Source organism: Erythrolamprus reginae, chromosome 1, assembly GCF_031021105.1.
Source record: "Erythrolamprus reginae isolate rEryReg1 chromosome 1, rEryReg1.hap1, whole genome shotgun sequence".
NCBI lineage: Eukaryota > Metazoa > Chordata > Lepidosauria > Squamata > Dipsadidae > Erythrolamprus > Erythrolamprus reginae.
This window is the reverse complement of record NC_091950.1, coordinates 135,957,284-135,974,111: the sequence shown is the minus strand read 5'-3', so window position 1 is coordinate 135,974,111 and position 16,828 is coordinate 135,957,284. Positions and strand designations below refer to the sequence as shown.

The 16,828-nt window shown below is 36.6% G+C and overlaps 1 protein-coding gene across 2 annotated transcripts in view; it reads left to right on the top strand.

Annotated features, from left to right (window-relative positions):
- Positions 1–15,239, top strand: part of TESMIN (testis expressed metallothionein like protein) — a 30,520-nt gene extending 15,281 nt beyond the window's left edge. Inside the window, exons 7-13 of one of the 2 annotated variants that reach the window (XM_070735775.1) lie at positions 2,645–2,721; positions 3,997–4,070; positions 6,008–6,079; positions 7,232–7,334; positions 10,606–10,743; positions 12,540–12,712; positions 14,829–15,239. In XM_070735775.1, coding sequence (XP_070591876.1) covers positions 2,645–2,721; positions 3,997–4,070; positions 6,008–6,079; positions 7,232–7,334; positions 10,606–10,743; positions 12,540–12,712; positions 14,829–15,021 — 830 coding nt within the window. In that variant the 3' untranslated portion in view covers positions 15,022–15,239. The remainder of the gene's footprint in view (positions 1–2,644; positions 2,722–3,996; positions 4,071–6,007; positions 6,080–7,231; positions 7,335–10,605; positions 10,744–12,539; positions 12,713–14,828) is intronic. The other variant, XM_070735783.1, reaches the window with a different exon arrangement.
- Positions 15,240–16,828: the final 1,589 nt, after the last annotated feature.

The following is a 16,828-nucleotide window of genomic DNA, read 5'->3' as shown; positions in this document are numbered from 1 at the left end:
GCATGTCCCAACCGCCCGTAATTACAGGGTAATTAGTCCAAAAAGACACACACCACACGATAGAAGGAAAACCAAAAGTCTTTATCAACAGAAAAGCAGAAAAAACTCCCTTTTTAAATGTCAAAGGGATTTTCTGATACACACAAGGCACAGGTTAAATACAATCCAATTTCTCATCCAGTAACTGGGAAATTGAGTCCAATTCCAAAGTCCAGAAAGGCCACACACAGTCTTGAACAGGGAAACAGCAAAACCACGATCTTGATGAAACTATTAATCGGATAAACTTCCACAAGGCTAAACCAGCACGCTGCTTTTTTTATCTGTAGCACTAATTACAGCAGCCCCACCCAACCACAGGTGGCCTCACTTATCTCCTGTAATAATCCTTCAGTTGTTCTCTTCTATGCATCACTCTATGTATACGTGGGTCCGTCATAAGTTCTTAATAATAATAATAATAATAATAATTTATTAGATTTATATGCCGCCCCTCTCCGAAGACTCGGGGTGGCTCACAACAATAATAAAAACAATGTTACAGTGGAACAAATCTAATATTAAAAGAGAAAAAACATATAAAACCCCATCATTTAAAACCAAACAACACATCTTGTTCAGAATTCAGGGATGATAAGGATGATTAATCTCCTCCTGGGCTGTCTGCCAAACTCCCCTCTTCCCTGCTACTCACGCTTCCTTCGTCAGAGGAGCCTTCGTCGGGAGATTCTATTGGGAGCAAAACAGGCCTGTGGCATGTGGATGTTTCCCCCACATCCACCTCCACATTCCTTGGGGCAGAAGCTGGACCAGAGCCAACCACAACACAGATGAAGAAAAGTTAATAGTAAATATTAATACATCAATTAATAGCAATAGTAATAATACAATAGCAATGATAAAATAGTATGACCAAAAAGTTTAGACTACATTTGTTACATTAGCTTATTTATATTTTTATCAGTATTTTTGTACAATATTAAAAATAATTAGTGCAGGGTTACACTTTGTCAAGATTCTGCTTTCTTTTTATGCCAAGAGATTAGCCTTTTCCTCACCCTCTTTGTTTTCACTGCATTATCTTAACATTGATGTACTTGGCTATTTTATTGGGTTTGTACAAAAATATTTCATAAGATGTCTTAACTTTTTGTATGTTGTTTTACCTCGGAAGCACGCACTCACTTTTTCTTCGCAATGTGTTTACTACCACCACCACTCAGACACTATTTTTACTGTATAACTGCTAACACGCTTCTCAAATTGAGAATCTGAAAACATTTACTAGAATGGAGTGTGATCACATTCTTCTAGGAAGACTTGAATCAGATAAAATATCAGCTGTTCTGATATTGTTTCTCAAATATCTTGTTCATCACTCACTATAAATAATATGCAAAATCTCAGTTAGTTATAAGCTTTAATAGAACTATGCTTTCTTCAGTACAATATCCAATTGCCTGGCTCATCTCCAGTAAGTATAACTTGCTACTTTCACAGAAATTGCACAGAAATTATGGAAAAAAGTCATGAGCGTTTACATAAATCCGAGGTTATTTAAGCTGTCATCTCCGCATTCAACTAATCTATCTCCCATTTCTATAGAGATATTACTATTCTTTTTAGAATGTAACTATTTCAGCTAATAGTGAGAAACACTTTGAATGAATAGAGGGAGATGGAGACAATAACAACAACAACATCTGGAGTACCCTCTTGAAAGGTGGGCTGAGGTAGAGTGCAGTACTGCAGACCACTAAAGCTGACTGTAGATATGTAGGTCAGTGGTTCAAATCTCATCACCTGCTCAAGGTTGACTCAGCTTTCCATCCTTCCAAGGTAAGTAAAATGAGGGCCCGGATTGTGGGGGCAATATGCCGGCTCTGTTAAAAAGTGCTATTACTAACAGGTTGTAAGCTGCCCGGAATCTAAGGAGAAGGGTGGCATAAAAATCAAATAAATAAACAATAAATAAATACCATCATCATTGACCAAATCATCACCAGTCAATTGCAAAAGGAAGTCTTGCTTGGAACAGCTTATATCCTGTGATACCTTTAACACCATCAAACAGTAACTGCCTATCCCATATCCTTGGGAATGACTTAATAGGAGAACAAAAATGCCAAATCCAGTCTGACTGACTGCAAGAAATCATAATAATAGTAATAATCCCTCCTCTCTGGAGCTTTGTCAATGGTACAATATAGAGGCATGCAAATTCATTTGTGGGAACATATGACCACTTAAAGAACTTCAGCTACCAATAAGCAGCCTGACCTATTTTGTAGTATTGTCATCTATTTTGTTTTCCTTTTCCCTATTTTATTTCAATCTGTTCTCTAGTTTTGTTTCACAGATATGAACAGTTTTTCTTGTTTTCTGTATACATTTATTTGTTGCTATTGGCATCTGAATTTGTAAGAATATTGTTACTCCACTAGGCTGGACATTTCTAGATTTCTGTCTATCAAAGTAGGATATATATCCTTTTAAAGGATTTCCTTCTATTTCAGAAATAAATATATCAGTTGTTACTTTTTATAACAAAAATCTTCAGTCTTAGTTACCTAGATATGTTACCCAGTTATGTACTGGATATATTGTTGCACCAAATGTCATTCAATAAGCACTTTCTTATTAGATGCAAGCAACTCAGTAACATCTGTGCTTGGGCAGTTTTTGCCAGTTGCAAGTAAACTGAATGCCTGTGCTCAAGATGTAAGTATATTTTTTTTCCTTTTCCTCCAACTAAGTATTTATAATCTTATACTATATGTTGTCCATTTTTTGTGCAAAGGGTATCTCTATATTTTATTACTTTGCCATTATCTGCCCAGATGCATGGATTTACCTTTCTGTGACTTTATTGTAGACTTTCTTTGCAAAAAGCTTAATCATGCAATTAAGAATAACTTCCCAGCAACAGAATGTTTTTTTCTTTTCATGCTGAGAACTGTAAGCCACCCAGAATTGATGTTGGAGTTCATCAGTTTCTAAATTTGTATGAATAAATAAATAAATTTCACATATTAAGATTATGGTTATCATCCCTTGTCTGGAGCCGCCAATTGCTACTGCAGGGTAAGGATACCCTGAAGCAAGTATCATGTTTCATGAAACTGAATAGAATAATTTAGAAGGAGAAAAAAGGTCCCCTTTTGGAAAACAGCTAGAATACAGAAAAAGTATAGGAACTGTCAACACTAATAGTAGAAACAATATACTGTACTTGAGTCATAAAATGTTTGAAGATTTTTCTGACCCACCTTGTTTAATAGAACTAGTATCCTTCCCTTCATATGAATAGATACCTCCAGCCAATAACCATAGCTGGAGCTTGAGTTCTCCCTGATTTTGCCCTCTTGCCATCCCCTTACCATCCAGTATCTGCCAAAGTCATTCATGGTACTCTATGACTATAATAAAGATTTTATTTTATTATTTTATTTTGCCAAACTAATGGCAACCATGTTATACTGTCTAATATAGAGCCAATTCTAATCCTTATCCTTTACTTTGTTACTTTTATCTATCTAGTCTCTCATTGCTTTGGCTTTGATCTTTTTTGCTCTCCATTTCATCATTCATTATTTGTTTTAATTACAAGATAAAATAAATTTTTCTCTTTTGCTTCCTCCTCTTCTTTTTTAATTCCAACTCTCTTTACGTTGCTATAGTTTCTTTTGTTTCACTTATTCATTTTTTCACTTTTTCAAACATTTCCAACATTTGTAGTATTATTGAGCAGCAGCATATGCAGATCATTTTTTTGATTTTTTGGATTATGCTCAGCAATCTGGAGCTGCTCCTAATCAGCAATGTGCAATATGTAGTAACATAAATAGAAGACTATATGCTACGAAAGCAATGTTTTAAAATATCATTTCTTTCAAATGATGTTCTCTAAGATTATTAATTGTTATTAATATTATATAGTGTGTAAATGTATGTTAATATAATGCAAATTGAATGTTTGGATTTTATTTTGAGCAGCTTGATAATGGATCCATACATACAAGCAGTTCAGATCTGACTCTTCAGGAACCAACCAAACTAACTTTAGTTGGGTAAGAATTGTAAAAATGTACAGTTTCCTGGTATCATTATATGAAATAAGCATTATAGAATTATCTCCCCAGACTGAAAAACTTATTGTTTACAGTTGTTTTCAATAAAGCATTTTTATACAGTACATATATTTTATTGATACCTACACCTAGTTTCTAATGAGATTTTTATTATTTAATTGGACTTTTATGCCGCCCCTCTCTGAGGACTCGGGGCGGCTTACAACATATAATAAAACAATGTATACCATTTTAGATCCAATTAATTAAATCTAAAATCTAAAAACCTAAGCCATAAAAAGCAGTCATTCCCATTCAATCAACTTTCTCTCAGCACATTCATCAGCCAGGGGGCAAGAATCTAACAGCCCCAAGCCTGGCGGCATAAATGAGTCTTAGTCTAGTTGACGGGACCAAGAGAAGGCCGACTTTGTGGAACTTGACCGATCTCTGGGATCGTGCGGCAGAAGGCAATCCCATAGGTATTCTGACCTGATGCCATGTAGGGCTTTATAGGTCATAACCAACACTTTGAATTGTGTCTGCAACCCAATTGGCAGGCAATGCAGTCCACAGAGTGTTGGAGAGATATATACATATCTGGGCAAGCCCATGACTGTTTGCGCGGCTGCGTTCTGCACAATTTGCAGTTCCAAACGCTCTTCAGAGGTAGCCCCATGTAAGAGAGTACTGCAGTAGTTGAACCTCAAGGTGATAAGGGCATGAGTGACTGTGAGTAAAGACTCCCTGTCCAAATAGGGTTGCAACTGGTGCACCAAGTGAACCTGTACAAACGCCCCCATCACCACAGCCGAAAGATGATGTTCTAAAGTCAGCTGTGGATCGAGGAAGACACCTAAATCACGAACCCTCTCTGAGGGGGTCAGAAGTCCCCCCCCAGGGGGATGGACGGACAGATGGAAGAGTCCTTGGGAGGCAGCACTCACAGCCACTCCATCTTGTCAGGATTGAATTTGAACCTGTTAGCACCCATCCAGACCCCAACACCCTCCAGATACCGGCACATCACTTCCACTGCTTCACTGAGTATATACATATTTTATATATGATATATATATTTCATTTCAGTCCAGTGAGTACAAGGTTACATTCTGAGATATTTTGTTAAATTTTGTAAGAAAAATTCATTTTAGGAATCATATTGATACATAATCAACAATGAAAATACTATATATATTGGAACTAAATATATTTGGGCACTTTCTCCAATACCATGTTTCCATGAAAATAACCTGTCTTATATTTTTTAAACTCTGAAATAAGCACTTGGCCTTATCGTCATGCACTCAAAACCCTGTTTGGGCTTATTATCAGGGGATGACTTATTTTGGAGGAAACAGGTAGCCAGAGTGGCACAGCAGGTAGAGTGCTGTACTGCAGGCCACTGAAGCTGACTGTAGATCTGTAGGTCAGTGGTTCAAATCTCATCACCGGTTCAAGGTTGACTCAGCCTTCTATCCTTCAGAAGCAGGTAAAATGAGGACCTGGATTGTGGGGGCAATAGCCTAGCTCTGTTAAAAAGTGCTATTGCTAACATGTTGTGAACTGCCCTGAATCTAAGCAGAAGGCCGGCATAAAAATCGAATGAATGAATGAATGAATGAATGAATGAATGAATGAATGAATGAATGGATGAATGAATAAGTAATATGTTTTGTAATTGTTAGATAATTTAATAAAAATGTAAAAGTAATACAATTTAAACATCATTAAATAATAATTATTCTTGCTTATAATTTAATTATTCTACCAAAAAGATACAATTCATGGATGCCAAAAGAAGAAACTAAACAGAATTGGAAATGAAACAATTGTATTTATTTTGTAACCTTATCACTATGCGAATGTCATCTTTCTAGTATGCACAATTCCATAAATTTTTCATAATAGTTTAGATGCAACGTGTGTTTGTTTAGGTTTCCTTGTGCTTCCTGGGATACAAAATCAAAGAAGCCATGCAATTGCACTAAATCACAATGCCTCAAACTGTGAGTATTTGTCTATGTAAGAAAGGAGAAGGTTAATATATCATGCAGATGTTATTGTAGGAAAGTCAGATACAATATTTGAATAAACATAGATATACTTTTATACTACTAAAGCAACTTTTTCTTTTTCTTCAATTTAAAAAATACACCTAATCATGTATTAACTAATCAATGACAAAATGCATATTATACCCTGCTTTCCCCAAAATAAGACATCCCCTGATAATAAATTGGGCTTTTGAGTGCATAGCAATAAAGCCAAGCACTTATTTTATGGTTCAAAAAAATATAAGACAGGGTCTTATTTTAGGAAAAACATGGTAGTGCTAAGTTTCTAAACATTTTCTTTATAGTATTAAGTAAAAATAATTGTTGCTTTTTGCTTTTATTTTCTAAATACTATGCATGGTCCAGTATCTAAACTTCATTTAGGCCTTTCATTTTCTATATATTTTTTAAATAAGATGGGAAGAATGCTTAATAACTTTTGCATTAAATTAGATGCATATCAAAACATAAAGCAATAGCATGTAATGAAAAGGAATTTCAAAGATAGCATAACAAATAAATGATAATAAAATGTTTGGAATATATGAATGTATCCCAGAGCCTTTTAGTGCAACTGATTTTCTGGAAATGCATTTGTTAACAGTCTTCTAGGTACCCACATATGTGACAAAATATATAAAGGATAAAACTAATAGTTTAACTTATTTGTTTCTCAGTCTAGTAGAGTGGATTTAGTCCAAGTTCTTTCCCTACCTGGTTGGGCTTTACACAGCAAGCCTTTCCTGCAGCATCCTGGGATCTAGTAAGCCTCCATTCCCTTAGCCTTTAAGTGGAGGTTGAAAACCTGGCTGTTCCTTCAGGCATGGGGGTAAGGTGAGGCTGGAGCCCACTAATTGCAGTTGTGGATTAGTCAGGAGCTGTTGGTTTAAGTGCAGAGATTCTTTTTTTCTTTTTTGTATTTTAATTTTACTGTTGATGGATTTTATTATGGTTCATGAACTGCCCAGAGTTGGGATGTTAAAACAAGTGGCCATGCAGGAATTTTAAATGAATTAAATAAATAAAAAATAGTAGATAAGAGTGAGCATTACCTGAAAATGCTGAACTACAAACAATTTAATGCACTTCTTTCATTAAACATAGATACTGCGATTGTTTTGCCAATGGTGAGTTCTGTAGTAATTGCAACTGTAATAATTGTTATAACAATCCAGAGCATGAAATAGAACGGTTTAAGGCTATTAAGGTAATTCAACTATGTTCTCTTTTTATTTTTATATGAAAATTATTTACTTTATATTCATTAGGTGTTATTTTAAAAACATTTTGAATGAATAGCACTTTTATATTCCGTCAGTTTGGGATATCAAACTGAGGAAAGATGTTAATTAAAACAATCTTTTGAAATACAGGTAGTCCTCGACAGTGATTGTTCAAAGTTACAATGGCACTTTAGAAAGTGAATTATTACCATTTTTCACACTTATGACCATTGCAGCATCTCCATGGTTACATGATCAAAATTCAGATGCTTGGCAATTGACTCATATTTATGATGGTTGCAGTGTCCCAGGGTCATGTGATCCCCTTTTGCAAACTTCTCACAAGCAAAATCAATGGGGAAGCCAGATTCAACCATATTAACTTAACAACTACAGGGATTCACTTAACAACTGTGGCAATAATGATTGTAAAATGGAGCAAAACTCAATAAATATTTCACTTAGCAAAATAAATTTTGGGCTCAATTGTGGTCGTAACTTGAGGACTACCTGTAGTGATATCTTAACACCATCTCATTTTTTACATATCACTTGCATTAGGGAAAGAAAAGTTAAACACTTTTCTCTGTTCAGTCACTTTGATGCAGTTTCATTTCACCACAGATGATTTGCATTGGTTTTCAATTCAACTTTACAGTATTGGAAAATGCTGGAAATAATAGGAATGGTACTGCAATTAACAGATTTGAGAAATATTTTAGATACAAAGGCAAAAAAACATGATTCGGAGCATATAGGTATAGGAAAATAATAGTTTGCAACTCATAAACAAGTTGTATTTTTCCTGGGATCATATGGCAGCTGCATTTCGCTTCAGGCAATGGTACTTCTGAAAAACCTTACCCCAAAAATTTCAGGGACTTACTTGTCCAAACAGTCTCTAGAATCTGACATGATTGAATGGAAGAAAAAATGTACTGTTAATAACCTATAATGATAGAATATTTCCCCTTTATAAATAAACAACACTTTGGTAGGAAAAAAAGGAACTGAACTGAGACAGGAAGGAAGTGATGAAAATCCTGTAAAATAATCAATCCAACCAATAGGACACATATTATATAGAACCGTGATGGTGAACCTAGGCATGTGTGGCAAGCAGAGCCATATCTGAGGGCACACGAGGCTTTGCCCTATGTCAGCTCCAACATGCATGTGCACGCTAGCCAGCTGATTTTCAGAAGGCGGGGGAGACTGTTTTCACCCTTTATTTTATTTTATTTATTTATTTATTTATTTTGTCCAATACACAATGAGGGTTTTAGTGGGTATATATCTATATACACATAGTAAAATACATGATGAAGGTTATAGAGGAGATACTCATAGTAAAATATATCTAAGAAATAATAGAAAAGAAGGTATAGTAATAGAACATATCAATGAAAGAATAGAAGAAGAGATATAGGAATAGAAGAAAGGCATAGGAGATATAGGAGAGCAATAGGACAGGGGCTGGAAGGCACGCTAGTGCACTTGTACTCGCCCCTTACTGACCTCTTAGGAATCTGGATAGGTCAACCGTAGATAATCTAAGGGTAAAGTGTTGGGGGTTTGGGGATGACACTATGGAGTCCAGTAATGAGTTCCACGCTTCAACAACTCGGTTACTGAAGTCATATTTTTTACAGTCAAGTTTGGAGCGGTTAATATTAAGTTTAAATCTGTTGTGTGCTCTTGTGTTGTTGTGGTTGAAGGTGAAGTAGTCACCGACAGGCAGGACGTTGCAGCATATGATCTTGTGGGCAATACTTAGATCTTGTTTAAGGCGTCTTAGTTCTAAGCTTTCTAGACCCAGGATTGAAAGTCTAGTCTCATAAGGTATTCTATTTTGAGTGGAGGAGTGAAGGGCTCTTCTGGTGAAGTATCTTTGGACATTTTCAAGGGTGTTAATGTCTGAGATGTGATATGGGTTCCAAACAGATGAGCTGTATTCGAGGATGGGTCTGGCAAAAGTTTTGTAAACTCTGGTAAGTAGTTTGAGATTGCCAGAGCAGAAGCTACATAGGATTAGGTTTACAACTCTTGAAGCCTTCTTGGCTATATTGTTGTAGTGGGCTTTGGCACTTAAATCTTTTGTTATTAGTATACCAAGGTCTTTAACCGAGTGGGGATTATCTGTGATAATTTGATTATTCAGTTCGTATTTGGAGTTCAGATTCTTCTTCCCAATGTGTAGGACAGAGCATTTGCTAGATGAGATTTGGAGTTGCCATGTGTTAGACCACTCAGAAACAGCGTCAAGTTCTTTTTGGAGAGTAGTTGTGTTATCGGTGGTGTTGAAGAGTTTTACATCGTCGGCGAAGAGGACCCTCCCTTCACCCTCCCCAGGCTTCAGGAAAACCCCCAGAGCCTTTGTATGGTGAAAAACTGGCCAACCAGAAGTTTCTTTCCAAACTTCCAGTTGGTCTGTTGGGGAATTTTTTCACCACCCACAGGCTCCAGAGGTTTTCCTAAGACCTGGAGAGGACAAAAAACAGTCCAACAGGCCTACCAAAAGTCCAGATGCTTCAATGAGGCCTGCGCACATGTGCAGAAGGAGCAGTGTGGGGGTTGTGCATGCATCTGCCAGGGGAGAAAGCTGCATTATAGGTGTGGGCACATATGTGCACCCAATCTTTTCCACAAGATAAGATGGTAAAAGTGCAGAGCAATTCTTAATAACCATCTCTTCATTTATTACCCTAGTATTCAATTGATTTATAGATGCAGATAGCTGGGTTCTGATCTGAATTCAAAGTGAGCTATCTTAAGATTTTTCTAACCCTAAAAGTCTTCATCCAAGAGTTGACTTATTGTTGTCAGATACATCAGGACTGCAGGTTACCTCATTGATATAATGAAGTGAGCCGCAGCTCACAAAAACTTGTTTTTTAATTTTGAAAAGAAAACATGGTATCAGATCCTGATTTTCTGTTCTTGTTAGGATTTCTTCGAACATGCCAAACATGCAAAAACTCTTAGGACTAATGGTTCAGATCAAGGATTCTTGGTGTACTAATAAAATACATATCAGAGCTTTAGATAATTTGACAGTGAATTTCTGCTTGATATACACTTTGCCTTATATAATTCTATTTCATAGGAGCAATAATATGCTTAGAAATTTCTGCCTCTTGAAAAGAGTGAAACATAATCTGTTTTAGGAAAGGTTTGCTTTTAGGAAGCAAATAAGCTATTTTTTTCCATACTGCTTGAGAGGTATATTCTTTATGAATAATATGTTTTATTTAGGCTTGTCTTGACAGAAATCCAGAAGCTTTCCTGCCAAAGATTGGAAAAGGAAAACTTGGCGATATTAAACCAAGACATAATAAAGGTTGTAACTGTAAGCGTTCAGGGTGTCTAAAAAATTACTGTGAATGCTTTGAGGTTTGTTGAAAATATTTTTTATTAGTTTTATAAAAGTATTATCATAGTATAAGAATATTTAGACCAGTGATGGTGAACCTTTTTTCATTGGGTGCCAAAAGAGAGTGTGTGTGCGCAATTGTGCATGCATGAATGCCCACACCCAATTCAGTGCCTGGGGAGGGTGAAAACAGCTTCCCCTGCTCCCCGGGACGTCCTCTGGAGGCAAGAAACAGCCTGTTTCCTAACTTCTGGTGGGCCCAATAGGCTCATGTTTCACCCTTCCCAGGCTCCAAAGCCTTCCCTGGAGTTAGGGGAGGGTAAAAACGCCCTCCCCCATCCTCTTGGAGGCTCTCTGGAAGCCAAAAATGCCCTCCCAGAGCCTCTGTGTGTGCCAAAAATCAAGTGCCCAGCACACACATGCATATTGGAGCTGAGCTAGGGCAACGGCTCGCGTGCCAGCAGATATGGCTCCACGTGCCACCTGTGGCACCCATGCCATAGGTTCGCCATCACTGACTTAGACTAAGCATTAAGAGTCTTTATTTGGGGGAGCATCCAGAATATATGATCAGGGAAAACTGGAGTAAGTAATTGTGGAAAAACGTTTTTAACATTTTTAAAAAATTTAAAAAGGGATGAGAGAATGGCAAATAAGAAAACAAGCAGGACAAAGACAAATGCCTACCTATGGCATGCTGAATGACAGTAACCAGTCAATTTTTATTGATCCTTAAAAGCTAGGAGGTGGTCAAACCTTTTTAATACTTGGATAGGACATAGGTGCAATAGTGGGTTGCTACCAATTCGACCTGGTATGGCAAACTGTTAATGGCGGTGGTGGGAGGCTTCACCCAGCTGCCCAGATATCATTAAGAACACTCTGTGTATGTGCAAAAGCTGCTGCACATGTGCAGATGCATTGCATGTGCTCCCATTCCCAAAACAGTATCAAGGGTAAGTAGAACCACTACTGGATAGGAGGCCATCAAGAAATCCCAAAATTGGGAAATCTGAAAAAAATCCTAGAAAAATATAATGGCAAATCATTTTTACATTGTAACCAGGAAGATAACACAGATATTAGGTCTGTGCAATGCACTGGTTTGAATTTAAACATTTTGAAGTGCAATAATGTATGAATTAAACAGCAAAATACAACATCCTAACAGGACAGAACTGGTTTATGTCTTGCAGACTTTTGCTACATTCATGTTCCTACTCTGAACTACTTTTAGAGATAAAATCCAAAACACTATATAGCGCTAATATATATATCTATGAAATTACCAGGAGTCAAACTTATCTAATCTTGTCTATACTTTCTTTTAGATATGAATGGTACTGTTTGCTATGTATGACTTCATAGATCTGGAAAAGCTATAAATAAAGATGTAAAATAAATGTGTAGTTTTAGGTCCTATGATTTGTAGTTTTAGTCTATGATCGTATTTCTGGACACAGAAATACATTTCTGTTCATTTACAGAACAGGGAGTGAGATTTTTCTTTTCAATACACCCCTCATCTTCCAAACAGTTTGAACCCCAAGCCCTTTAAAGAGGTTGAAAACCCTCCATAATAATAAGGCAAGGGAAAGTTGGACTGGGGTTAGGCAAATTCCTATCATTTAAAAATATTTAATCATTCTCTGGATAAAAGAATATTTGTTCAATGGAAAATTACTGGACTCAATATTTATTTCCGACAAAGCAACTGCATGATTGAATTATTGAACAGTCCAATCTCATTATTTTTTTTAATTGTGTATTAAATAACACGTCTTTTTAGGAATTAAAATATTTTGTTCCCCTGTAGGCTAAAATTATGTGCTCATCTATCTGCAAATGTATTGGATGCAAAAATTATGAAGAAAGCTCGGATCGAAAAACATTAATGAATATGCCAATTCAAATGGAATTTAATACCAGTGAAGAAAATGATTCTGATTCATTTTCTAACTTTGATATATCAAAAGTCAAAAAAGAAAGGTAAAAATTAATTACCTATGTAATATTTTTATAAGACATTTATTTTGTATTATAGGAATATTTTTAGATTATTCTTTGAGTCTGGACTTTCAATCTCTGTTCTTTTCATTTGTAGTTATCCAAACCAGACTCAGTAATTTGTTACAGCTGTACTTTCTAACATGTGTACAAATGCATATGTTTTATGTATTATACAACTACAATTTTAGAACTCTTTTAGAATTTACTGTTATCCTGTTTATACTGAATTATAATATGAATGCAAACAGCAAACATGAAAATATCCTGAAAATTTCCCTAATCTAGATTTTTATTACCGTAATTGAATCCAGTCACTCAAAGGCTAGTAATCAATAAGGGAAAGTAATCGTTGAAGAATTTACTATTTTCTCTGTAATTACTTCAAGAATACAGTGGTACCTCTACCTACAAACGCCTCTACTTACAAACCTTTCTAGATAAGAACCGGGTGTTCAAGATTTTTTTGCCTCTTCTCAAGAACCATTTTCCACTTACAAACCTAAGCCTCCAAACCTGTAACCAGAAAAAGCAGGGAGAAGCCTCCACTGGGCCTCTCTAGGAATCTCCTGGGAGGAAACAGGGCCGGAAAAGGCGGGGAGAAGCCTCTTTGGGGCCTCTCTATGAATCTCCTGGGAGAAAACAGGGCTGGAAAAGGCGGGGAGAAACCTCTTTGGGGTCTCTCTAGGAATCTCCTGCGAGGAAACAGGGCTTCCATCCTCCCTGTGGTTTCCCCAATCGCACGCATTATTTGCTTTTACATTGATTCCTGTGGGAAAAATGGCTTCTCCTTACAAACATTTCTACTTAAGAAACTGGTCATGGAACGAATTAAGTTTGTAAGTAGAGGTACCACTGTATAAGTGTTTCAGAAACAACTATGAAACCTACCTATTTATGTGGAAAATGATTGCCCTAGTTTGGTATTTTTAAAAGTACAGTTATTACTAATTGATATAGTCTGACTAAAGACTAACATTAAGATTTGGTGTTAGTTGAGTTCTGAAAGAATGAACTAAAACATTGAAAAACTACATTAAAGGTGCAAGATGTGATGGGTAACAGTAGGAGCTTAATTCATCATTTCTTCCCTGTGTATTCAATACCCATAGATAAACAAGAAGATGCCAAAATATGTGTATAATTCAAAATCCCCCTTTTCATAGGCCTGTCCCAATCTGATCATTCATTGAATGACGTTTTTGTCTGCATACAAGTATGCAGCAATTTCAGCAATTGTCGTCCCTGTAGACAACCTGAAAGTTTCCAGCCACCTGTATAAAAGGAGATTGGTTGCAGAAAGAAAGCTGAAATTGAAAAAAAATGTTTGGTGTCTCTCAGACTGACCTCTGCTGTCACTTAACATCTATTCAGGGATCAGGGGGACCTTTGCACAAGTCCACCTGGTGCACCAGTTGCAACCCTATTTGAATCAGGAGGCCCTTTTCATGATCACTTATGTCCTTATCACCTCACGGTTAGACTATTGCAACACGCTCTACATGGGGCTACCCTTGAAAACATTCGGAAACTACAACTAGTCCAGAATGTAGCCATGTGAGCTATTGTGGGTGCACCTAGGTACACCCACATCCCACCAACTCTCCGCAAGCTGCAGTGGCTTCCAATCAATCTCTGGACACAATTCAAGGTGTTGGTTATCACATATAAAGCCTTACATGGCTTAGGGCCAGACCATCTTCGTGACTGCCTTTGCCACACAGCTCCCAGTGGCCAATAAGGGCCAAGTGTTAGCGGGGTTGCAGGGGAGAGCCTCCTCTGGCGGCAGTGGCTCTCTGGAACCAGCTACTTCCTGTGATCCATACTGCCCCCACCCTACTGGCCTTCCAGAAAGCCTTAAAGACCTGACTCTGCCAGCAGGCCTGGGGCCATTGATCAAATGATGCATCTTTTATATCCAGCCAAAAAAAAATGCATTATCTTCTTAAGGGTTTTTTAATTGTCTTTTTAGATGTCCCTTCTAATAAGCTGCCAAGAGTCCTCCAGGAGTTGGGCGGCATGGTAGTTATGTATGATAATCCTCTTTGCATTAATTTATATATTTAAAATGTAATTATATATTGTTTTGTTATATTAGACAATCTAGTACGTGTATATCTTGGGAGGTGGTTGAGGCAACATGTGCGTGTCTTCTCGCTCAAGCTGAAGAGGCAGAAAAACAAGATTATTCCATTTGCTTAGCTGAACAAATGATCCTAGAAGAATTTGGGAGATGCTTATCGCAGATTCTTCACTCTGAATTTAAATCCAAAGGACTGAAAGTAGAATAATGTGTTTTACTTGCACTGCTAAAGTATTGCTTGAAATTACTTTAATTTTGATAAAATATATATAGTAACCCACTTAGTTTATTTTCTAATTCTATTTATCCTGCTTTTATATTATCATAATTGATAATTATTTTGTTCCAAATTAGCAGAGCAATTAAAAGTTCATTTAAATTACTCCTTAAATGTCGGACCAAAGTTGAAATAAAACTAAAAAATTGCGAGGTCCCAGTTTTAATGTTCAATTGTTAGAATGAAAGGAACAGTTTTCCATTTGCTTTATTTACTAGTTTTGTAACAATGGCATACGTTTCAGCTAATAAATATCCTTAACAAGATTATTTGTGTGTGCTAAACAGTATTGTGCATATGTGCATATGTACCTCATAAAACTGAGGCATGACATTCAAGACGTTCCCATTCAGTGCAGTGGTGGGATTCAAACTTTTTTACTACCATTTCTGTGGGCATGGCTTTGTGGGTCTGGTGTTGCCTGGTGGGCGTGGCTTGGTGGGCATGGCAGGGGAAGGATACTGTAAAATGTCCATTTCCACCCCACTCCAGGGGAAGGTTACTGCAAAATCCTAATTTCCTCATTTCCTCCCGATCAACTGGGACTTGGAAGGCAGAGAATAGATGCGGTTGGGGCCAGTCAGTGGTGGTATTTACCAGTTCTGCAAACTACTCAGAATTTCCATTACTGATTCTCCAGAACTGGTCAGAACCTGCTGAAACCCATCTCTTATTCAGTGAGCAAGGAGCTATGTTCTTTAGGCGTCTAGAAGATATGTGGCAGAAATAATGCCTAGAGTACCATTAAAGAAAGACCAGAAATCAAAGACTGAACATGAGTTCATATTCAAGTCTACAATCTGGAGATAAAAGTGGTAAAACATCCTTATTTCTTCCTTATTGTGTAACTGATTCATCAGTCAAGTGCTCATTTAGAATGATCCACTCCCTGTGAGGAAGAGAATTGCCAGTAGATCTTTTTCCTAACAGTATTTGCACAGTATTTTGCGATTAGTCCATAGGAAGAGTATGATTAGTCACAGAGATGCACCTCCCTCCAGCTATATATTAAGTTATCATAATTTAATGTTATATGTTATATCATAATTTCATATATTTTATGATATGATATGATATATGATACGAAGACTTTTGGTAGCTGGTTTGCAGCACGACAAATGAAACATGCATCAATCATTGAAATTCTAGTTAAAATCTAGTTAGAAGCAATAGATTTGCAAAGGATCTATTATAGGAAACAATAAACCTCATCCAGTTTCTTCTCCAAAACTGAGCTATGTCTGTTTTCTACTTTACTATATGAGACAAGGCTAAAAAAGGAATTGCCTAAATGCATTTCATAAAAAGATACACCGAAGTGTCATAACTGAGAATTCAACTCAAAAATAGCTATGAAACTAACGGGGGGAAATCTACAGACATTGTCTAGTTCACATTCTCTGCTTATGGAATTGAATATTTATCTGCTTAAATATTTTAAATGTAAAAAAAAAAAAAGTATCTTTAGCGTTCAATTAAGACAGATATATGCCTTGATTTTCAGGAGGCAGTGTAATACAACCAAGAATGGCATAAGAATGACAGAGAGATACAGATTTATTTTGGAAAACTCAATAGTACATCTCAAAAAATGGTTCTCATATATCTTAATTATAATGTGGACTTTTGCTATCCTGTATTATCCACTTCAGAGATAAACGTGACTCACTATTAAATTAGTACAATGTAGAAACAACTCTAACACTGTCTCTTTGTGAACCATTTTTGTTGGAGTAAT